We start from the raw sequence: 24,800 nt of genomic DNA on the forward strand, positions 1-24,800 counted from the left end.
GTACACACTCACTGCCTTGCACTGACCTGTTACCTTGTTACCGGTGTTGTTCCGATACCAGTATCGGGAAAGGCCTTGATACTGCATTAAAACAGTGGTATCGGCAAGTACTAACAAGTTACATCCCGATACTATTATTTCCGACGCTGATATAGGACTTCAGATGCAGCATCTTGTGCCTTGCTCGGCACGACATTCACCGATGTGTGACGTGTTCACTGCCTGCCGAGCCAAGATATCCTATTGGACCTTGAATGTTCTGAACCAATGGAAGGACAGCTTTTTCATGTTGAAAGAAAAAAATAATAATCTAGGTATCGGCCGATACTGCAAAACTGGGTGTCGGAATTGGTATCAGGGGCCAAAAAAATGGTATCGGAACAACACTTATATATACAATACTTGCTACCCCAGAAAAACCTTTTATTAATCGTGTTAGTGTAACATGAAACATTACTGCTTTGAAGTTTTGTTTGTTGAAAGGCTGCAGGAGTGTGCCCACGATGAGTGTATCCACAAGGGACAAATGATTGGCATCTAGTAAACTAAGCCTTCTGCTGGATTGGTTGTTTTTCCTCGGCCGTGGTTGTTTTTATACAGTATATAGTCGACGGCTGATTTTTACAGATCATATTGGTCATGTACCACTGACAAGTCATAATGCCCATTTAAAACAAATGAGTTATTTGAATAGCAAATTCCGCCTTTAACAATACATTTGTTCTAAAAAATAAATAAATGGAGTGCATTTAAAAGATGACAAGCATAAATAAACACCTTTAATGATTTGTGAACTCTCGATCTTTTATATATTCTAGGAGCATACATACATATTATGAAACAGAGAAAAAAAACAAATTCATACATCAGTTGTGCCACTGTTGTGAATTCAGCTTTGAACAAAAATACCAGCAGAATGTTGATGACACATTTGAAATATTTTTAGTCGCAAATATTTTCATGGTGGTCTCGCTACTAAATGAGGTGCTTTTTCAGACCAAGAAAGCGCACGTGTTACATGTAGAAGTTGATGACTGACCCGATCATCTCAATTGCGTCACAAGGTCGCATGCACTGTACTTCAAGTGACGATAAGAAAACGTGTTTGCTTCTAATATGGCAGTGAACTGTACTTTATTTTTAATCCAATGTGATAAATAAGAGCTGACATGAACAAACTCCAGAAGCTAAAAGTCGGCAACAAAACATGACTGTTATTAACATAATGTCTTCAAATGAACATTGTCTTGATCATTTTAATGAACAGCAACATTTGTATGAGCATGACAGCAGACAGCTCTGAATTGGGCTAATGCTAACAGCCCGCGTGGGGTGTCCTGGCTGGTCCACCATTACAAAAACAACACTGTAGGAGATCCGTTGTTGCCATGACAACAACAGACACTATTCTTCTTGATGCACCATAACACTGATTTTAATTACTCACTATTGCTGTGTACTCTTTTCTGTCACATTCAGTATGTCACAACCTCCCCCCCCCCCCCCCACCCCTCACTGACACACTGATCCAAAGTACCAACGTATATGGTATGGATTCACAGGAAACAGTTTCACATTCTTCAGATTCACACACTTGCGGGTGGATGCTGCGGCACGCTGGTAGGGAATGACGGAGGTGAGCTTTAGCAGATGCTGAGTTGCGCTGACGAATGGTCATTCTGGGTCTCAACTTGAGCCTGATTCAAGATGGGTTTCTTAAACATGGATGAGATGTAGAAGGCCTGACAAGACACAGTAGAGTTGTATTAACATGGGAGCAAGCTCAAGAGCGGCCAAGAAAATGGGGACAACTCACCACCCAGTATGCGGTGAGGGCTCCAAGTATGAAGCCGGCAAGGACGTCCGATGGGTGGTGTCTGTTGTCAGTGACGCGGGTCAGACCTGTGTAGATGGCCAGCAGAAACAGAAAGGACTGTAGCACGGGTCTCAGCAGGCGGGCTTTGCGCCATGTCAAGCGTGCTTGAAGATAAAACTGCAACAAAAGCAAACAGGTTGCTGGCTCATTAACAGCAGCCAACACAGGAGCAGGAAAACAAGCGCAAGCAATGTGAAGTAGTGGTCATATGCACGGCAGCCATCTTACATTGCCAATAGCTAAACCAGCCTAACATGCGGCGTTTTCCCATTTTTTGTGTGCCACACATATATACACATTTGTGTCTATATACTGTATGTCCCTGCGTCTGGGTGATGATTACTTTTACCATTAGACTACTTACAGCAGAGGTGTCCAAACTATGGCCTGGGGGCTTTTTGTGGCCCGACATTAATTTTTAAGTGCTGCTAATAATTTAGTTTTACTGTAGAGCTTTCTAAATATGCAAACTGTTTACAATTAAATAAGTAACAATTTACTTCTTAACACTTTGGTGTATAAAGCTAAAGCCAATTGTTACAAGCAAAAATTTGCTCTATGTCTAGGTCCAAATTGTGAAAATTTCACATAAAGGATTCCCAAGTAACTCCTTTAAAAATGGTCATCTTATGACAATTTGTCCTGTTTTTGTTCTGTAAGTAGAGATGAGATTTGGTTGATGTAAAAAAAATTCAAAGTAGCCCTTGCGTCCTTCAATTTTTCTGAATGTGATCCTTTGGAGGAGAAAATTTGGACACCCTGGGCCCTGACTTAAAGTATTTATAAATGCTTTTAAAGTGACATAACTGATTTAACAGTACAGTAAACCCACTACATGCATATCAAACATGAACCCAGACTTTCAAAAATGTAAGTAAGCAAGCAAGCTATATTTTATAGCGCTTTTCACAGCCAGAAGTCACAAAGCGATTCACAGCCTCGTACAAAGCAATATAAAATACAATGCCATAAAACAAAATCATACTGTATATATAGACAACCGTGTAAAATATATGTATATACAGCATAAATGTAAGCGCAGTGAGGCAAACCTCCCCCTCCCCAACAGAATAAAATATAATAAAATTTAGTAAAATGCAATAAAAATCTAATAGTTCTAGAAAGCCTGATTAAAAGAAGAACGTTTTTCAATGGGTGTTTTTTATAAGTCGCTACACAATCCAGGGAACGCAGAGGGAGAGGGAGTTCATTCCAGAGACGTGGAGCTACTGCTTTAAAACGTGAGGGGACAGAAATGCAGTTAAACAACTCAACACCGTGCAACGACAACATGGAAGTATATGTCAATTGTAAAAAAAAAAAAATACCTTAATTGGAATTTGTGGTACTACATAATTTGTGGTAATACTGTACTTTTATTATTATTCGTTTAGTTTCGTTGTCTGTTTGTGGATTATCTTGGGATTTTTCTGAGCTATATAAAGGTGAGAAGACGTTCCCTTTCTGCACTTTTTACAATTTTTTACATACCCTTCTATTCCCGGCCCAAAGTTGGCAGCCCTAGACAGCCTCTACATCAAGCAACAATTAAATCACATAACACACCCCCCCCCCCCCCCCAAAAAATAAAATTGTGTTCTCGCCATGAATTGTCAGTAGTCATTTGTGTTGATATGCAGCCCACAATCTTTTTGTGTTGACAAAGGAATGTGTGTTACATTATGTTGATGTGAAAATTAGCTTATGAGGAAACAATTATAAACCAAACTAAACAGTCAACATGTGACTAGTTCAACCAATTCCTTTGTTGTCATTCACAAGCCACTTCGTAGTAAGTATAAATATGTAATTGTATGAGTATGAATTCTGAGACAGCACCCTCCATCATCAACACATAAAAATGCAGCGCATCTCACACAAACACACCCAGACAATAGAGGGGAGCAGTGAGGCAGGGAGCCGAGGTCAGACCCCTCCCACAGCAAAACAAAGCCACCTCTGTGCTTCTCATTTCTCCTTCCAGTATTTCCCATCCTCTATTTTCTCGTTTGTTCAGTGCTGCTCACTGAACTGGTGTTGGCTGTGTGCCTCATTCATATTCAACATAAAACTCAGGTAATTGGAAAATAGAGTATATATAGTATATAGTATAGATAGTAATGCGTATATACTTACAGCTAAATACAGCATTGTGTACATCGCAAAGGAGGCATGACCGGAGAAGAAGGACTTCCTAAATGAGATGGGAAAATAGCAAAATCAGGAATTTAATCTAAAAAAAATTCTAATTTCAAATTGCCTGAAAAATTATGCTAAAGAAAAGAGTCAACCAAGATAAAATGGGGAAATACTGTAGATCGGGGGTGTCCAAACTTTTATTTGAGGGCAAGCAATGTTTATATTTGCTGTAGTTTTCAAATTGCAATTTCAAATTGCCTGAAAAATTATGCTAAAGAAAACAGTCAACCCAGATAAAATGGGGAAATACTGTAGATCGGGGGTGTCCAAACTTGTATTTGAAGGCAAGTAATGTTTATATTTGCTGTAGTTTTGAAACACTGCAACAAAGGTTTTCTATTAAAGGTGATAAAGCAAATAGTTTAGGATTTTTCAAGGGTGGTCATTGGCCCTGTATCCGATTAAACTAGATCCACCCCTGTACTGAACAGCATCTCCACATTTAAAACCAAAACAAGAGCAAACTGTAGTGAGCTGACCATTTTTCAGTTTCTTGAGGATCATTAACTCAAAAAAATTCATTTTAACTATTTCTATTACATTTTTTCCCACTTTTGTTAACAAAAAAAAACCTAGATTTTTTTTGCATTAGAACAGATATAAAATTTGTGATGAATTTTAATTATTTATTATGCAATTAATTTTTGATTAATTTTAATATTTAAAAAAAACATTAAAATAAAAATATGTTTTAAATTTAAATTGTGAGTTAACTAGTGCATTTTTTTTATTTTAAAAAAGAGATTAAAGATTAAAAAAATAAAAAATAATTACAAAGAAAAGATTAATAAAAATAAGGGGCATCAGGCAATTAAAATTTGCAATCGTAATTAATCGCATGACTTCACTGGTTAACTCCCAAATTTTATATCTGTTCTGAATGTAGAAAAAAATTCTAGGTTTTCATACTTTGTTAACAAAAATGTTAAATAAAAATAGTTAAAATGAATTTTTGACGTCTATAGCTGCCAATGGCAGTGAATGAGTTAATGTTCACAAATCAGACCTTGACGTGAATCAGAAAGTGGAAGAAATATTTTGCTTCTAAAATTGAATTATCTTTACTCGGTGTTTTGAAGACACATTTTCTTATTATTTTAGTCATAAAGACTTTATTTGCATCTTTGCATGTCAAGTGTCATTTTCAGTATATGCCGCGGACCACTGAAAAATAGATGGCCAGCCGCAATTAGCCCCCTGGCCGTAGTTTTGACACCACTGTTGTAGATGGAAGAAAGAAGGGCTGGACAAGCAGATAAAGGAATGCAAGCAGAAAGTAGCACATGGATACACACCTGGCCTCCTCTATAGAACGGAGGGTACTGTTGTTGTGGCATGTGACGGACTTCACGTAAGTTCCTCGCGTGCAGTTGAGCGACTCGTAGGTGACACCACACACCGACAAGAAGTGCGGCCGCAGACGGCCAACGCTCATCTTAGCCACGTTTGTTAGGGATTGGCCAACGCAGCAGCCAAACAGGAAGGAACCCAACTCCTTGTAGAGGCTGGACACATACTTGTTCCTGATGAAGGCCTTGGAGGCGACGCCTAGGAAGCGCACGCAGAAACATTCCCCGAAAGCGATCTGCAGGTGGACATGTGGTCGCAACCCGTGTCAACAGTCCAAACGGATGGAATTGTCTCAATTCAGCGCAGTACTCACTCCGAGGCCCGTGATGAGGATGCCGCCAGAGATGAGCACTTTGTCTGGTATGATCTCCGGCAGGTTTGGGTAATTGATGCTGGGGTCTTCACAAATGAAACCTCTTTCCTTTGGGCTGATCACTTTGAGCTCACTTAAAAAGAAAGGGATGGCAACTGGGGTGGGCGGGGAGAGTGGGATTATGATTAAAGCTGAGATACTTGAAGAATGACACGTTCACAATTTCATTCTGCAACAAATTCTTTCACACTTTGGTAGCAAAGGATTCACAGATGGAGCGCTTGAGACCTGATTGCTCTGATGCAAAATAAATGCATTTTTTATTTTTATTTTTTTTAACAGAACCCATATGTAATGTCTATATTGTGGTGAAATATTTATTATAATTATTGTGTTTTCCTGTTTCCATTAATATTTTGTCAAGGAGCCCTGAAACCCCCCTCTTGAATCTTATTATAGATAGTGTGTGGGAGAGTCCACTGCATGTATATGAAATTTGAAATTGAAATGACCTCTTCTAAATAGACATTTTACAGTTAAATATAAACTTACAAATGCAAATGTTGGTTAAAGCCTTTTCTTTCTCCAGAAAACTAGCAGGCAGTGCTATAATTGTCACTATGACTGCTTAACAAAAAATGAGGATAAACAATGAAAGAAAATACGTTTTACAAAAAAATCTAGCCAGAGTTTGTGTTCCATATTCAGTGGAAAGATTTAAATGAAAAACTTAAAATCAAAAGGATTCTTGCTTCTTGCTTAGCTGTAGACATGCTCTGGTAAGTTTGAAGCCCAACTGAAATGGTTACAGGGAGACGAGAGCCTGGATCTTCTGACAAGAAACCACTACGGACAAATGATTGCACCTCATTGTCGTCAAACCCATTCATTGTGTATGTGGTGAGGGGCGGGGACCCCAGAATGGAGTGTTGCTGCATGGTACAGAGCGACGCACCAAGAGGAATTCTGCTGCAGCGTGGCAGCAGCAAGGCACCTCAAATTGGAAAATGTTCTATTGGAGAGCGTCAAAAATCCTCCAATTACAAGCAATGGCATGATTGAACCATCCAAGTTCCTGCGTTCTCTTCCTTCTTAAAATGATCAAAATGAAGAATTTATTTTACAATAATGAAAGATACATCTTTTCAAGGTGTGGTCTAACCAGTGGCAAAATTTCCGTTTTGCACTTCCTAGTAGACTGCTACCTCAGTACTAATATGGGCATGATGAAAACCCATCATTTTCACCTTTTCACTTTTTAAATCTTCATACACAACTGATACAGGAACGTGAACAAAGCAATGCCCCAAGTCATCGTGTATGATGGTCAGAAAATAGACATCATTCGGGTTATGTTGAATACGTTATGCTAATTCCTTCAGCTGGCAAAAGGTACAATATATCTGTGCATCCACCTTTTGCTATTTATACAACAGGCCCACTCAAAGTACATTTGTGAGTAAATTGAGACAAGATCATCATTATTTCAGTATGAATTACTTTTGTGACATTTATGTTTGGTGGTGTGCCATGAGATTTTTCTCATTTAAAATGGATGCCTTGGCGCATAAAAGGTTGGGAAACACTGTCTCCAGAGAACCTCAGTCATTGGACCATTAAAGAGGAATCTGAAGGTCACTACATCGCTCCGCAGGGATTGAAGGAACTTGCCCAATGTTTCCTGTGTTTCCTGAACAACTATGCGCATTTCAAAAAGGTTTAGCTCAAATGGGATTACAGTGCGAGAACAGGACAGAAGAGAAAGAAAAGCGGCTTGTTTGTGACTTCAGCTCAACTCTTCCCTACAAAACAAAAGAGTGAATGCTGAAACAAACCAGAGCCAGAAGCAGCCTGACACTGCCCACTCAACGCCGCCACCCCCCCCCCCCCCCCACACCATTTCCCCTCCAATACTCTTCTCTGCCTCACAGCTCATGCTCCTGCATACACGCATTAGAGAAGGCAACTGGACATACGAAAATGCAAACTGCACTTTTAAGTCAGGGGTTAAAGGCACGACCTCTCCGGCCAGCAAGTGTGTGCTAATTAATCATCATTACATAACCTCTTCCTTTCACTGTGAGGGACAGTGACACACACACACAAATGTGCACGTGGGTATCATACATATTTATTTATAGCGAATACAATTCCCCGATTCCCCACCGACTCCGCTCTACCCTGAGAACAAGTGGTTGCTATAGAAACAGTAGAATTCCCTGGGCAATGCACGAAGCAGCTGGCACAGAGAGCCTGAGAGTATGCATGGGTGGGAAACAAGAGCCTTACATGCGCAAAGACAGAGTGAAAAAAGTTTTTGTGTGATTATTTTTTACTTTGGATTATAGTGTGTTCGAGTGCAAACAAAAGGTGGATGAGGGGGAAAAAGTGATGCTCCGGACCCCGAAACCGAAAGAGAACTTTTCTGTAGGTTGACACACTGCTGCATTAATCGTATTGCTGGTCTACGTTGAAACTTGGAAAAAAGAATGCGAATAAGTCAAACCCTTGCCAAAAATATTGAAACATTATATTGTTGACTTTCACCTTTACAAACCTCATGTTTGGCTGTTTAAGAGCACAAAATATTTTTTTTTGTACATACAAACACAGGAAAACATTGCATTTCTGACATTTTGGGTCATTGCATCTTAATGAGAGGAGTGGCAAACTTAAACCAAATTAGCTATCTCTTCGACTTTGCTTTAACAAATAAATAAATAAATAATAGGATAAAAAATAGACTAGATCTCATTGTGTCTTTCAGTTGTCTATTTCTCCATCCCGCCAACCCCAAACAGGAATTCAGAAACAAAATCACCCCGGACACGCTGACAGTTATGAATAGGCTATTTTGACATATGATCATTTTATAAACCATGAGGACAATTGAGCCATCATTTTATCACTCGGGTTACCATCATCAGTCTTGAGGATTCTTTGGTACCGGAGCCAAGAGTGTGTGTGGCCTTGCGGAGTAGAATGTTTTAAGGGCCATAGTTGTGCAGCAAATTCAAATTAGATTACGGTAGAATTAAATCTCAAACAGTGCAGCCTGTGCCATTTAGTTATTAGGAAACTAGTTGGGAAACTTATACACCCATATATATTATACTGCACATGTTTACCATATTTACTAATATAAACTCAGAAAGTGACATAAACTATTTGGTAAATTAATTATTTCAGCATATTCACGATGTAATATTTTTTTTTTAATATTTTTCCATTTTGGACAGTGGATGAAGACGCATACAACTGAAACACAGTGACTTACTGGATTATTATTTTTTTAGCATAATATATTTCAGTCATGAGATGGCTCAATCAGCTTCAGTTAAGTTAGGCACGCTTCTCATTGACCCAAAATGTACAAAACCACATGGCTAAGCGTGCAGTTAAAGTGATCAATTGACAACAATAGCAGTTGTGCTAATTTTGTTCTTGTAGTTTAGTGCGCATATATGATGTCATTCCCAACAAGTATGATGTTGCAGTAGAAGTGCAGTCGTTGTGGTGGTAGAAGTCGTGTGTGTAGTGTAAAGGCTTCCTTTTACAACGTTCATCTGTTATGATATCCACTGTCAAGCGTCACTAACCATTATGCTAATTAGTAATTAACTCTTACTTCAGTTTTGCACTATACACTCAAGAAGAGTTCCTTTTGGAGAGATCAGCAATTATGTAAAGACTTAATTAAATCACTTGTTATTTCAGATCTCATATTATAGATGACACAATTTGATTAGATTTTTCAGAAAACTCGTTTTTAAAATGCATACCTCTGTTGTGATAGCCAAACAATTTCATGTTTTTTCAATAGGTGTGTAAAAGAAAATATTTTTAAAAAATTAGTGTGCACTTTAGATGCAGTACTTTAAAATTAACACTTTCAAACTGACCTTCGACAATTGTTTTTGCCTCAAGAACGGTAGGGGGACACACCCACTGCCGACTACATTGATTTAATATTAAACAAGTTTTAATTCACTCCAATTGTTCTTCAGAAAAACTAACTATGAGAAAGTCTTATAAGAAGTATAAAATGGGTATTATATTCACCTAGGAAAAGGCACACGACGTCTGAAACCACCAGAAGCTTCCTTATGAGTAAAGCGTGTCCATTTTGCGTGGGTTTATTCGCGGTGCTGTTCTCCATCCCCGCTGCTGCTGCCGGTTGCGAGTCTCTCTTGGCGTGCAACCCTTTGGGGCGGATGGGTCGAATCTCTGCTCTCACACGGGCGCGCTGTGGCCCCAACTGGTCCAGCATGACAAAACACGAGATGAACAACTTTTCATCAGAAAGTTTTCGAAAGTCTTTAAACACAAACGCGAGCAAATAACTGCCACTTCACAACGACGTTGCCTGTTTAAGATGTGATGACGTCACATCGCCTGCAAGACTCGTTCAAACGGGCAACGAGGGCTTGATGGGCATACGTCACGTTCAAACTATGCGTGGCGTGGCGTATTGCGACATCTCCCCCGCTCCTTCATGTCATCTACAGCTCTTATCCTGTTGAGGATCGCAAAAGCTGCTGGCACCAACCTGTTAGGATGCAGCTAACCCGGCTTGGACCGGTCACCGCAATTGTTCGAGGCATAGCGTCACAGTCAGACGAATATACCACGACATCAGCAGTGAGGAGAACTATCCAGGAACGTGCGAGTCCTTCTTTAAAAGAGTTCCTCCAAGTTGAAAGGAGGCAAATTGGAAGAAGAGTAACTATGAGCAAAGAGTAAATTATTCTATTTTACTTTAGAGAAAAACGCTGACCACTAAAAAGTCACAAAAAGTATGAATGATCTCGTCTCAATTGACTTGTTCAGTATGACATTTTGGGCCTGTTTAACTGAGCACCAATCGAATATAGCCTCCTCACAGGAAGTTTAGCCAATTTATTCTGTTGTATGAAAGAGTTTGTTGTCATTCAGCAATGTCAGATATTTTAGCAAAGCTCCTGCTGTGAGTTGACGAGTTATCACAAATGCCGTATTGTCATTTGTTTGATGGAATATGTTATTTTTTGCTCCTCAAAGTCAGTGGTGTCCAAACTATGGCCCGAGGTCGTTTGTGGCCCACCATCCATTTTTAAGCGGCCCGCAGCATATACTAAAAATGACATCCACTCATTAGTTTTATATACTGTACAGCTTTTCTAAATATGCAAAGATGCAAAATTAGCAACTACATATCTCTTCATAACACTGGTGAAAAAAGATAAAAGTTTTGCTAGCAAAAATATTTTCCTGCTCTGTATCAATCTCCAAATTGTAAAAATATCACATGAATGATTCCCTAGCAACTGCTTTAAAAATGGTCATCTTACGACAAATTGCTCCTCTTTCGCTTCTGAATGTCGAGATGGAGTTCAGCTGCTGTTCAATGCAGGGGCTTCCTGGTTGAGTTACAGGGTCTCAACCACAACAAAATATTGTTAAATCCTAAACTACTAGTCGTATAGAAAGCTGTTCAGGTCATATTAAAATGCAATTCACCTTTCGCAAAAGCACGTCCCCTCCTAATTTTACCACTGCTCATTACTGAGGCACGGATGGCACCCCAAGTACTTTCAAATGGACCAACAGCATCTAAGGAACACACTTAAGACACGGAAACAGGAAAGTAAGTCTTTATATAAAAAGTACAAAGTAACAACAAAGAGCAGGGCTGAACGCAGAACAAACAGAAGACAGCTTGGCGTAATTACATTGTGTGTCTGGTCAGTTTGAGCTTGAAATAATATAACAATAGTTAATGATGAAAAAAGTTGCTTAGCTCATCAGTGTTGTGAATTTGTGACATCTGTTGTTTTGGGGTGCAAACCCTCACCCATAGACTCATTATGTATGTGTTAGCATACACACACACATGCATATATTATCTAAATGGAAATTTAAGATCATTTAGTTTAATTTTGATTAATTTGAAAACAGCTGTTAAACACAAAGAAGAAAAACATGTCAAACTTGTTTGCGGAGTAAAGATTTTGTTTTACTTTGCTGTCTCCTGCCAGTCGCCATTGCAAATGATTTGAATTGTTCTCATTTGCCTTAACTGGACAAGGAAATGATTAAAAATTAATATGGCAGTGACCACTGTTACTTAAAACATCGATTGTGCAGTTAATTAAGTATTTTGTGTTTGGAACCAATGAAATATTTTCCCTTTTCTTTTTGTTCTTAATTTCAATTTTTTTTGTTCTTAATTTCAACATCCCAGAAGAGATGGTCTTCAACTGGATTCCACTGGCTTTGTCCTGTAGTATTAGTAGCGTAACACATGTTTTAGTTGCCAATTTGTATTTTACTTATGTATTAGCAAATGGGTAATATTTGTGTTTTTGCCGCTAGGTGGCAGTATAGCCGTGTTTTTTCTTCGCATGGTTTGCTCCTACTGTAAAACAGTCATCACTTTTGTCATGGTGAAAAGTGACAGAAAAGACACCGTGAATAACCCAAAACTTCTAAGACATTATTTTTGTTCAGAATAATAAATAATTATCCTAAATAAATATTTGTCCTTTAGTATTTTAACTTTACAACAAAGAAAAAAATAGCAAAAAATGGCAGATTTTCTGCCTAGTTTGGGGGATATTTGAAATTGAACGTCATCATCTTTGTCTTATGTTGTAGTGTGTTTATGTGTAAAAAAAATATTACATAAAAATAAATTTTCTGTTTTTTTTCTGGGGGTGGGGGGGGTACTCATTAGGTACTGTTGACCAAACTGTCAAAATTCAACGTAAAATTCAACTGGTTAAGATCCTATCTCACAGATAGAAAACTGCGTGGTTATCAATGATGCCAGATCCACTTACCTGGACTGTCCTGTTGGGGTACCTCAGGGATCAGTACTTGGACCTCTATTAGTTTCATTATTCATTAATTACTTGTTTGATATCTGCCTAAATAGCAATGCCCAGCTGTATGCAGATGATGCTATTACCTTCACCCATGCAAAAAACACAACAGACACTTCTCAGACTCTTACAATTGCGTGAACACAGGTACGCGACTGGCTCACCAACTCTGGTCTATCTCTAAATGTTAAAAAAATTAACTGTGTATGTTCTTTGCCAAACAGCCACTAAGGATTGACCACTCTGGTGTGTTTTTAGTTGAGGAGGAGCTGGCTTTGGTGAGTGAGTTCAGATACCTGGGAGCCATAGTGGACTCTACTCTATCCTTTGGGAAACACATAAAAAATAAAAAAAAGTGAACTACAACCTGACAAACTTCAGACAGATATATATATATATATATATATATATTCATGGTCCTGTGATAAATTCTGTCAAATTCGTCCATCAAAGTAAGTGGGCTAAAGCCTGATTCACTCAAATCTCAGTCTAATCGACTGCTTCGGCCTGAACTGGTTAGAAACATGGCGGCTCCGGGATTAGATTTTTTTGCTGATATAGAGTGATCGAGGCATGTTGTTGTGCAAAACCAACATCAAAATAAAAGCGATATTTCTACTATTTCGCTAAAGTACAATTTGGACTTGTAGATGTTTCCATTGAAAAGTGATTTGATTCTGAGGCGTAGTTCTCGTAATGTCCGCCTCTCACGAGATCTTGCAGTTCTTGAAGGCGGTCACGTCACACTAACGGCTCCTAATGCAACGTCACGAGAATACATAGTTTGCGTGTATGGAGCCGCGGCAGCCTTGGCTAAACCGCTTTGTGCTTAATAAGACTTGTAGTTCCGTCGGGAAGCAATTCCGACACAAAAGCGAGTGGCCGTGTACTTCTTATTTCCTTTGACCGGGCAGGGTCTCTATTACTACAGAAAATGTGAAAACATTATATTTCCATTACATTTCAACACATCTCAAAAAGCACCTCATGAGAGCGTAAATCTGAGTCTAATGGTAACGTACTTATTGAGGCAAATAGCGCCACCTAAGCTAACGAATTGTGTTTACTAGCTACTCACACTACATCAATTCATTATTCTGAAATTGATTTGCCTTGACTTGGTGAGCAGGGTGACCAATCAGGTGTTAGGACCTGCCCACCAAACTTTGATGGGTGAGTCTGACAAATAAAATAAATTCATGAAACACCGCAACACACTGACCATGAAATAATTAATTAAATAGAGAAATTATTGTATGTATGTATTCACAAATAATCATTGAGCATTTAATTAATTAATGACACATTTATTTAATTATTTAATGAGTTATTCATTTATTTAATTTTGGCACTTTTGGTCCTCCATAGTATGGAATGACGATCATGTTTTTTTTCCACTGATCAAGACAAAAAGAAGAAGCACATTTCTCGCTCTCTAAAAATGAACTGAAAACATAAAGAACGTATACAGTATAGGCTATAAGTTTGGACACACTTTTTTATTCAATGCATTTACTTTATTCTCATGACTGGTTACTTTGTACTTTCTCACTGAAGGCATCAAAACTATGTATGAACTGATGTTGAGTTATGTATTTAACAAAAATAAAAGGTGTAATAACTAAAAACATGTTTTATATGATAGATTCTTCTTTCCTCTGATTACTTTTTTGCATACTCTTGACATTCTTACCTCTGGGAACTCTTTAAAAACTGTTGGAAACCCTTTTCAGGTGACTACCTTTTGAAGCTCATCGAGAGAATGCCAAGAATGTGCAAAAAAGTAATCAGCGAAAACGGTGGCTATTTATGTATTTATTTTATTATTTTCACCTTTTTTTTGTTAAGTACATAGCTCCAAATGTATTTGTTAATTGTCATAGTTGTTCTCATAGTTGTGATGCCTTCAGTGAGAATCTACAATGTATATAGTCATGAAAATAAAGCATAAAGCACTACGGACATTCAAAATTCACTGACGCTCCCACCTCTGACAATATTAAAGGTAGCTACGTTCTCTGTCCATCTTTTTTGTCCAGCCCAATTTTATTGGATTTCTAAATGGATCAGAGTGGACGAGTAGTTAGCACATCCAATTCAAGACTCTTAATTCTTAAATTGTCCGTAGGGGCAAAAACTGGGCATGTCTTTGTAGTTGGATTGGTTTTCGTTTCGCAGGGATCACATGACTTTTGCTGAATTGGCTGTCATACTTGTAACTTGTAACTGCAATCAAGCGTGGGTGTAAACCGTGAAAAACCCAAACCCGTCCATGAAGATGGTGGTTCCTCCCCCCACCCCAAAGGCATATAAATCAATAGGAAAATTGAAATGGCAATGTGTACTGTAGGTGTTTTTATAAATTGAGTTTTGCGGACATACTGTAAGTAATAAAAACGAATTGTTGTTTCTGTTCTCAGGCGCATTTCTATAAGACTCCCTGTGTTATCCATTCCAGAAAAATACAACCATTTGTTTTATCACACATGTAGGCACATATATTCACATTTCTTGAAGAAACTCTAGGTGTGTATTTCCGTTTCATGTAATTAATTTCATGAAGGAACAAAAAGCTCGAAGGAGCACATGACTTTTCCTGAATGAGCGTGATATGCTGACTTACACATTTTTATGTTACTCCCACACACAATCGCTACAGTACTTCCCACACGCCTCCAGTTTATTCACAATTGTCGTTTCTCATGATACTTGAATTGCCCAAGCATTTCATGTGTGATTACATCATCTGGTCTCAGTGAACTCGTCACACGTCTGAAAGAGAAAAAAGTAGCCCAAGCACATCAAGAAATAGAAAACATCTGTTTTATTCCCCCTCCTTTTCTGAGGACCCTGCAAATGTCTGAGTGCGACAAATCATATTTAAAATTGTTAAAACTACTATGTTGAAATAAACCATATAATCTCTGGTTATCTCAATTTCTTCTATTTATCTTGTTTACGCTTTACAATTAAAAGTTGCATTGCAGTGTATTACATTTGCCTCACTGTCAAAGGTTCAAATCTAATCTCAGGCCTTTCTGTTTGATGTATCTCTGGGTACATAGATGTTGAAAGGTAAAAATTGGTAGAGATTTATAGAAACAAAATGTCAAATTGAGATTTGTTTCCCTAGTATTGTGAGAAATCATTAGCATGATCACCGTCTACTCTATCAATTGTTATCAATATTAGCATAACATTCTAAAAAGTTATTTGAGCAAATTTCTTACCTCAGAAATGCGTAGTCCTTCACATTAATCACAGCGTTTCCGTTCTAATTAGTCAGCGGCGGCACCCCTGCATTCATAAATCATAGCCGCCGCTCCTTCAAATATCCAACTAAAGCAGTTGGAGGCGGTGGGAGGAGTGCAGTCAAGCGTCATTACGCCATCTGGATGATATAAAAGACGGCCAGACAGCAGGGCTCGACACTGCGACCAATTTACCACAAATGTGGCCAACAGCAACACTGCTTGCTGGTAAAAAAAAAAAAATCATCCACGTAGCACGACACAAGTGCATGTTTTAAATAGTAGTAAAACGGATCTTTGAGTCGTAACGCATTTGGATCAAGTGTGAGGACTAGTCAAGGTGGCCAGTAAGCGCTTCTAAGGCCAACTCCAAAATAAAAGGGGGGGGGGGGGGCGAAAAAAAGACACTGAACAAGAATAATATTCAGAGTCATAGTATAACAGTTTTATTTTCGTCAGCCAATGGCGTGCTCACGTACTCCTGCTTGGGAAACACTGATTTGACTGGTTATTATGTTAGGCAGGCTATAAAGCTTTGGTTTTTCAACGGGGAAGATGCTTTGGAGGCCTCACTATAAGAGCTGGATCCTCTGTGTTGAACAAAATAATGTTTACATCAAAGAAAAGTATTTTTTCATCCAACGTCTTCTTTTTAAGTTATATAAAATAATTGACTTGTGCTACCAGCCGCTGCTTATTGCAGACAGCTCTTGTTACAGTAAAATAATTTGCAAATATATCTTGAGTCACTGTCAATCTTTATGACATAAGAACCTATAGTATTTGCAACTTAAGACAACTATATATCAGCAAATATGGTAATGCGGCATCTCCCCAAAAAAGGGTGCGACCAAATCCTTTGTGCCCGCAACCCGTGCTGATGTGAAAAAAATCTACATAATTTTGACAACCCAAAGTTGGCCTGCCCCCGCTGCTGAAAAAAATCCTAGAGGAAACACTGAATCAGTTCCCAAGAATTCGCTCTCAGCTTGCAAAAGGTTGGTGGAAGTTCAGCAGGTCATTTGCCAGATGCAGTTGAAATTCCAGGAACAGCTCAGTCTTTTTTGTGGATTAGTCTTTGGTGTCAGAACTTTAGTGGATGCTGGAATATGTGATTCCAACGTTAAAAAAAAAGTAATTATAACAGTGTGGGACAATCTTTCTGAATCGTCGTCGAAATCAATTCATTGAATGAATGACTATGATTTTCATCTTAAAACAGTCCTTCTCAAATAAGGGGTTGGGCTCCCCTGTGTGTGTGTGTGTGTGGGGGGGGGGGGGGGGGTTGCTCACGCATGACCCCATGGAAGATCTTTTATTTGATTTTATTTTTTGCTGTACTACAATAAAGTGTATTTGCACATTCACTACAGTAGATGGCATTGGCGCTCTCATAGACAAGAATATTTTCCTCCTCCTGGGAGGGGCGTAACAAAAATGATTGAGAAGCATTGTCTTCTAAAGACTATTTTAATCACACAGCCCTGATTGCACACCACAACGTAGGGTGGGGTGTGGGGTGTATGTGACGTGGGCAATTGGAGACCACCTTGCACCCCTGATCGTGCAAGCAGCCATCCGCGTTGTTAATATTGCTGTTGAACACAGAGAACAACAGCATTTTGTAGGGATGTAGCGGCAATGGCAATATCACAATATTAAAATTGCCACAATATCGTCACTGTCATGTCACGATATCAAAAGCTAGCCTGGCAAGCCACACCCACTTTCTTGAAAGAAAGGAAGAAAGTAGGTCTGGATAAGCTTCCATTGATGCTCAAAATGAACCGTGCAATGCCTTGCATGGCAGCAGCCAACCACTGGACTTTGAATGTGTGCGCCGTATTTGTTATTAATAATTAATGATATTTATTTATGTGAAGACTCTGATCATGCTAATGATTTTTAACAAATAATTCAGAAAGGGATAACTATCAATACATAAAACGGTATTTCTATAGATACATCTGTGCCAGTGATTACATTTTCAAATGTTCATGTGTACAACATTCCTAGAAAATCTCAATGTCCAAACACTGATGAGCTTCTTTTCTTTTCTTTTTTTAAGAACAGTCCGACAGGCTACTCATGTGGTCCATGGACCAGTTGGGGGCTACCTGGTGCACAGACACCACGTTGGCGACCCCTGAAATAGACTGTACTCCGGGTTTGTCAACGTCGCAGCCATGTTGGATGTGGCAAAGTGATCTGTGAAGATGCCTTTTTTGCTTGCTATTTGGAGATGTTTCATCAAACCAGAGCTCATTCCATTACTGAACCATTGCTTTTGATTCTATAATATAATTCTAACACAATTTTATGAATATAATTTGATGATTTTATGGCTAATTTGAAGGTCACATCCAATACGGATGATAGAAAGAGAAGAAAAAAGGGTTGTGGCTCCTTGAGGCTCTTTTATGTTTTTGGTTGAAGAGTCCATTGCAGTGTCCCTTCTCGCTTGCCGTATTGTGATTGTGCCAGGGACAGTCCTAAACGTGTAATGTAGAAAAGCTTAACATCACCTCATGTCCAAAAACTGCAATCAATCATCACCAAAAATTTATGTTGACGTCTCTATGCATGCACACTCCAAAAATAGCTGCTATGATAAAAACAAAAAGCAAAAAAAACGTGCAGACGGAATCATGTACATCCTGGACTGGAAGACATACAGTATAGTGTAGACATGACAGCAAAATGTCCCATCATGACCTTGTCATGGCTATTTTTATGAACTGTTTTGCAGAAAACTTTCCACTCGGTATGAATATAGTTCCTTTTAATATTTCTCTTTTGCTAATAGTGCAGATTTGAGCAGACAATCCTATCTTGGTCACGTAAAGCCTCCTCAATGAGTGACTACCTTTATTGCTCATGGAATGAATGGTGCAGAATGACTCCGAAGAGCGGCCTCCCTGTTTAAACTCATGTAGTGGTGTCTTCTTCTTGGACTTCAGCACTAACCAGTTTGTGTCCATTAAATAAAAATGTAGGCTTCAACTAAGTTGTCCCAAAGTGCATTAGGGCAGAAAGGTGTGGGGAGACTATAATTTCTGGAGATATATATATAGAATTTACAGAAGGAACACATTCCTTAGGTTCCCTGATTATGTATATTCCCAAGTAGCCTCCTGAATAGGAGATTCTGACTGTCAAAACTTGGATGCAGGAGATAGTATGTTAGCTAGGTAGCTTGAGCTATCATCATGATTTAGATAGCATGTAGGCTTACTGTTGTTTGTGATGAAGCAACACTTACACGATAACAAAAGTGATTGTCTCTCTCTCGCATAGCTCTCACTTCTGACTCGCCCACATGACGGGGAATTCCTGACGTCACATGAATGCTTGAATGTGATTGGCTGGCATGAGAGGTGAAACCCGTTTGTCGTGTTGTGCCAAAATTGCACCAGAAAAAGATTTTCTTTTTCTAAGGTCGATGATGTAACTCAAGCACTGTCCATACTTCCTCCACAAAACTTGCATTTGTGTGTATGTTTTTCCCCCGAGAAGAGATTTTACTTGTACGTGTTGTCATTTGTTTTATTCATTTATTTGTTGCATTTTTTTTTTGTTTACAGAATAAAGAGTGTTTCTGTTATTTTGTTTATCCATAGGCCTAAGATTTGCCTGGTTGAAAGTGTTATTGTTTTTGTTTTATTAATGATTTATTTGTTTTATGGTCATTTTATAAATGTCATTTATTTAAATTTCGATTTGGATTTTTTTTTAAATTGAATTATTTGTCGATTTGACAGTAAACCAAGCGAGCGCATGGAGCCGGTTTCACTTCCTCTCTCTCAAAATAAACTATGTGGGCCGCACACGCGTTTGCCGGAGGTTGCGAAACGTAAGGGAGTCTCGGAAAGTTTTCAGGACGCCCCCGTACAGTGCATAGTTGTTGAGGGGTGGCGGTGGCGTGGGAATAAGACGAGGGAAACCCATTGCTTATGTGGTTTCCCTCTTGGGTGTGAAACCGAATTCACCTTTTCTCAATAAAAGGGCCGGCTTGACGATACTCACAATCAAACTGGACCGGACTGTGGTGCAGATAGAGCCGCCATCCTGTGGAAGTTACCCGTTAGCCGTCCTCATGTGCGCTTTGCTGGGACAAATACCTAAAGACATGGACATGGAGTGTCAGCAGAAGAGAAGCCGTGATCGTGTTCGTTGTCTGGACGTATGCGTAGTCACGTCCATCATCGTCCTGTTTGCAGCGCTCACAGCCATGGCTGCAGTGTGCGTCCCTGTCCTGATCACGCTACAGTCCGAAGTGCACCAGCTGAAGGTTCTCAATGGAAACAAAGGAGAAGGATCCACACCGACCCCGACGGCATACAAGGTACATTTAGGATTAATTTTTTTATTTTGAATTAGACATTTGTTTCACTTACATTTATAGCCTCGATCCTTCCTTTTGCACAATATGACTTATTATGCCATCATTGTTTGTGTGTTGACAGATGCAGAACTTTGCTTTATTGGAGGCAATCTCAAGTAAGTCCGTTTATATTTGGTGAAATATTTGAACACCATCCATACGTTTTTTTTTTGTGTTTTTTTTTAATAGCGCTACCAACCATAGCTGGCCTTTGGCGAGAGGCGGCATATACAACCATTAACACCCTAAAGACAATTTCGACTCTTTAATGAACCTAAAATGCATGTTTTGTGTGGGAGGCATATAGGTCTACAAACTGTAGAAACAATAAAATATTGTATCCCACTGCTTTTTTTCCCTTTTGAAAGCAGGAAAATCATTAAATTTCCGTTTCATTAGCATAACCAATCTTTGTTTAGTGCTTACATACAGTAGCCTACTGCCTTTTTCAAATCAGTTACATATAGCTCCTTGCCACACACTTAAAACGGCCCACTGACTTGGGTCAATTTTGTCCAACTTTGGGTTGTTTTGTATCAATAAAACCTCATTTTTAGGGTTGTAGTTTGGGGTTTTGTATCAAAACAATCTTTTTTTTTTTGACAAAACAATTTTAGTAAAAAAAAAAATGGACCAACATGCTACTTCGGTCAATTTGACTCAAATTTGGTTGTTTTGTACAACAACCCAATGTCTTGGACAAAACAACCCAGTCATTTGAGTCAAATTGAGTCAATTTAACCCAACTTTTTAGTTTTTTTGTTATATTAACACAAACCAATTTATTATTCACAAGAACCCCAAAAATTTGGTTATGCTAAAGCAACCCAAAGTTGGGTAAAATATTTGACCCAAATTGGGTTGTTTTTGACCCAGCAGTTTTAAGAGTGTACCGATGGGTCATTTAAAGGGATAGTGTGTAGACTTTTTTCCATTTCCATATATATATATGTATACACATACACACACACTGTCACTTTATCAGTAATTACCATAACACATAAGTAGACTAAATATTCTCACCGACTGAGGGGAAATGAACATTCAATTAGATTAATTGATTTAAAAAATAATAATAATCAGAACGGGAGAATCACCTGCTGAATGTTCTAAACTCCGTTTTCCATCATCCATCCGTCATATTGAGCAAAATAAACCTTCCCATATGAATTGTCATAAAGTGGAAGTCTGCGTACAAGTACATGCTTCCAATTGATGATGTCATGTTCTTAAGATCACAAACTAGTTGGAACTGAAGCAACAGCACCTCTGCTGGCTGCAGACAAGTAGTACACTCTCAAGCAACCATCAGCTCCACACAATTGACAGAATTCTACAATCAATTATTGTATTACCTTAGTCCTTCTCAAATAGGGGGTGCGGTACAATGCTAGCATGTGTGACCCTAGGGAACATGTTTTTTGTTTTTTCCCCCCTTCAGCTTGGAGGCCTTTAACAGTTGCCTATATTGCCTTCCCTGTTGCAACGTGTCTACTTGTATTATTTAAGCAAGCGCATTTAGTTAATTGGATGCGTTTCTCTCCTTTTGCAGGCAGGTTGGAGAATTCAAACGTTCAGTGGGCTTCAGTTCACTACGGCGCTGGAGAGTCTGTTGGAAGCAACTTCCATTTTGACGCAAGCCAGCACTCGCTGTCGCCCAAACATGCGGGGATTTACTTCATCTACCTGAACCTCAACCTGACCTGCACCTCATACAATTGCAATGCCGGCCTTTTCAGCGTGCGTGTGGGGGACAAGCTGAGCTGCCAAGTGAAGCTTCAGAAAGGGTCCCTACAAGAGAGCAAGAAGTGTTGGACAGTGAGCTGGCTGGACGGCAAGACTGAGCCGCTGCTCACCTACATGTCCGTACCGAAAGAGGGATTGCAGAACTGGAAGCTGGAGCTGGTTGGTTCTAATTTGGGTATGTTCTTGGTGGAATAATAGCTGACAGAACCACCAGAACCACGTGAAAGACTTTGTAGAGCTCACATGAAAAATGACTTGAAAGAAGAGAAGTTGCAATAAGACGCAGATATGGACCAGACGCTGGCTGCCCTCTTTGTAATATTTGTTTAACAAGATGGGATTATTTATATTGTAGGTTGAAGTTTATGTCTTAGCCTATATTATAATATGTTGAGAACACTACATTAGTGTCCATATGCAATCCACTTCTATTTTATTTGAGTTTTTGGTTTTGCCTTCAAGGTTCTCCTTCAAGTTTCTCATCTTGATTCAGTGGCGCAGAGGGGACCAAAACGTTTCATACTAACACGCTTTTTGTGTGTGTTTTTTTACAGTGAAGACTCATGGTGTGTTCAATTGAAAATCTGAATTTATTTTGAAGCCAGAGTTGTGTACTCCCAGCCTTATACATGCACAACAAAACATGTAACTAACTATAATGTTTACATGATAAGCAGATAGCATACGTTTGGCTTGTAAGATTTGTCTGCCTTGCAGACTTGGAGATTCAACTTGAGGAAGAAGGTTGATTGAAATCATGACGCAGAGATACAAGTTCCGACATTTCTTCACTACGCCATTCACTTTTGATAAATTAATACAAACAAGTAAATACTAGCTGGAACCACGCTGCATGCGCCTGAGTCAGGCAAATAGGGCGGCGTGGCCCAGTGGTAGAGTGGTTGTCTCCCATCCGTGAGGTTGTGGGTTCGATCCTCACCCCTGGTGACCACGTCCAAGTGTACTTGAGCAAGACACTGAACCCCGATGTGCTCCCAGTGGACCTGGCAGCGCCCTGCGTGGCAGCAGCCGACCACTGGTGTGTGAAAGTGTAGCTTTGTAAAGAGCTTTGGGCACTATAGCAACAACAACAAAAAAAGCGCTATATAAATAGCAGTCTGTAAAATACAGATAGGCAGCGCCCTCATCTTTCAAATAAAGTGTAACCCAAAATATGTTAGATATATTGTTTGAAATGTGGACTTCATGCCAAATGTGATGCAATAAATGTAAGTCCAATGGACAAACTGTAGCATGCTGATTGTATCCATATTAACTCATTGACGGCTATAGACGTAAAAAATTCATTCTAACTATTTTTATTAGTTTAACATATTTTTTCCACTTTTGTTAACAAGAGTGTGAAAACCTAGATTTTTTTATTGTACATTTAGAACAGATGTAAAATTTGTGATTATTCGTGAGTTAACTAGTGAAGTCATGCATTAAAAATTTTAATCGCCTGGTGACCCTAATTTTTAATAATCTTTTCTTCTTTTTTTAAATCTTGTCAGGCAATATTTTTTTTTAATTGTAATTAATCACATGACTTCAATAATTAACTCACGATTAATCATACATTTTATATCTGTTCTAAATGTTCAATAATTCTTTTTTTTTGTTGTTTTCATACTCTTAATAACAAAAAAGGAAAAAGTGGAAAACTAATAGAAATAGTTCAAATGATTTTTTGACGTCAATAGCCGTCAATGGCAGTGAATGAGTTAAGATGGAAATAAAAATATGAGTGCATTTTTGCGTGTGTCTGTGGAAAAAGGAGAAAATGACGTCTGTGAATGTGATTGCGATAAGTGATAAGTGGAATATATGAAAAGTGTCAAGCGAAAGGGAAAATTCCTTGTTGTTGCCTGTAGCGGGAAGTAACAGTGCATCACTTCCTGTTTATTTATTTTAAAGTGCGGTTTAGTAAAAATAAATAAAAAAAGTTGGCCGGAAGCACCTAAAGGTGAAGATGGCAACAGAAAATTCATCAAAATTTGTCTCTTGGCATTGTGACTCATGAGCTGTGTTTTGTTAAAAGCAAGATATCAACCTTTGTCATTCTTTGTTTACAATAGTTGTATTTTTTTAAATGACACTGCGCATCATATTTATTTGCTTGATCACAATTAGAATGACCTTTACAGGTTCAGCATGCTCAACACAAAATTTTGTTGGTAATACCGGATCCGTTTATTATTTATTATAATTATAGTTTGCATTGTAGCTACATCACATGTAATACATATATGGTATTGTTATTGTCATTATTGTCGTCGAGCAGTCTTTCTGAAATACCACAAACACCACAAGCTACAATAATAAAGATATTGTCAAGGTATCTCTAACACTTTCAACCCTTGATGTAAATCTTGCATTGGATCTCATTCAGACAAGATCTGTAGACAAAACATCGAGAAAACAAGCAGCAGCATGAAAACTGTCCATTCAGTTTTTGTTTGTGGATGTATAACAGCTCGCCAGGTATTGTATAAAACTGTATGTATTCTTAGCAAACATATCGTTTTATAAAGGAACGTATGCAAATCTAGAGTCAATCTGTTTTTGGATCACTTGCACTAGATTACCCGCAGTCACATACATGCCAACTTGCATGTTGTAAGGGGATGCGGATGAGTTGATTTGAGGCTAGTGACAGGAAATAACCCAATTATTTCACCAGTCTATCTAAACATGCTCTCTCCACGTTGTTTCCATGTCTTGTAGACTCTTTTTGTCAATGTTCCTTGCTGAAGTATTGTACTTTTGTTGGTGCTTTTATCAAGGGCCTTTACAGCTACATTTATTTATACAGTCG

The 24,800-nt window shown here is 38.7% G+C and overlaps 2 protein-coding genes across 6 annotated transcripts; one reads left to right on the plus strand and one right to left on the minus strand.

Annotated features, from left to right (window-relative positions):
- Window positions 1-1,519: 1,519 nt before the first annotated feature.
- LOC147169976 (phospholipid phosphatase 3-like) lies at window positions 1,520-15,880 on the minus strand. Of its 5 annotated transcripts, none has more exons than XM_086081816.1 (7): window positions 15,832-15,880; window positions 9,801-9,996; window positions 5,739-5,893; window positions 5,371-5,660; window positions 4,013-4,070; window positions 1,817-1,993; window positions 1,520-1,742 (listed from the first exon to the last, which is right to left on the minus strand). In XM_086081816.1, the coding sequence occupies exons 2-7, from the start codon at window positions 9,895-9,897 to the stop codon at window positions 1,644-1,646; spliced, it is 876 nt and encodes a 291-aa protein (XP_085937942.1). In that variant the 5' UTR covers window positions 9,898-9,996; window positions 15,832-15,880; the 3' UTR covers window positions 1,520-1,643. The 5 variants fall into 5 exon arrangements, with proteins under 5 accessions (XP_085937942.1, XP_085937941.1, XP_085937939.1 ...); XM_086081815.1 differs by lacking the exon at window positions 15,832-15,880 and adding an exon at window positions 11,238-11,329; XM_086081813.1 differs by lacking the exon at window positions 15,832-15,880 and adding an exon at window positions 11,069-11,224.
- A 3,897-nt stretch (window positions 15,881-19,777) lies between these two features.
- On the plus strand, window positions 19,778-23,854 carry LOC147169977 (uncharacterized). Its single transcript, XM_086083253.1, has 3 exons — window positions 19,778-20,197; window positions 20,319-20,352; window positions 21,789-23,854. Exons 1-3 carry the CDS (start codon window positions 19,949-19,951, stop codon window positions 22,175-22,177), a joined length of 672 nt encoding a protein of 223 aa, XP_085939379.1. The 5' UTR covers window positions 19,778-19,948; the 3' UTR covers window positions 22,178-23,854.
- Window positions 23,855-24,800: the final 946 nt, after the last annotated feature.

This window comes from Leptonotus elevatus, chromosome 8 (genome assembly GCF_054856555.1).
Source record: "Leptonotus elevatus isolate MCC_2025b chromosome 8, RoL_Lele_1.0, whole genome shotgun sequence".
Taxonomy (NCBI): Eukaryota; Metazoa; Chordata; class Actinopteri; order Syngnathiformes; family Syngnathidae; genus Leptonotus; species Leptonotus elevatus.

Excerpts from the sequence above, each read along its gene's own strand:
- LOC147169976 (XM_086081812.1), bottom strand. The coding sequence starts at position 10,008 with ATGCTGGACCAGTTGGGGCCACAGCGCGCCCGTGTGAGAGCAGAGATT. Across the intron at positions 4,071-5,370 it reads CGTTCTATAGAGGAGGCCAG|GAAGTCCTTCTTCTCCGGTC; the intron begins GTGTGTATCCAT and ends CATCTCATTTAG. Across the intron at positions 1,743-1,816 it reads CCCTCACCGCATACTGGGTG|GCCTTCTACATCTCATCCAT; the intron begins GTGAGTTGTCCC and ends GTGTCTTGTCAG.
- LOC147169977 (XM_086083253.1), top strand. The coding sequence starts at position 19,949 with ATGTGCGCTTTGCTGGGACAAATACCTAAAGACATGGACATGGAGTGT. Across the intron at positions 20,198-20,318 it reads CGACCCCGACGGCATACAAG|ATGCAGAACTTTGCTTTATT; the intron begins GTACATTTAGGA and ends GTGTGTTGACAG. Across the intron at positions 20,353-21,788 it reads TTTATTGGAGGCAATCTCAA|GCAGGTTGGAGAATTCAAAC; the intron begins GTAAGTCCGTTT and ends CTCCTTTTGCAG.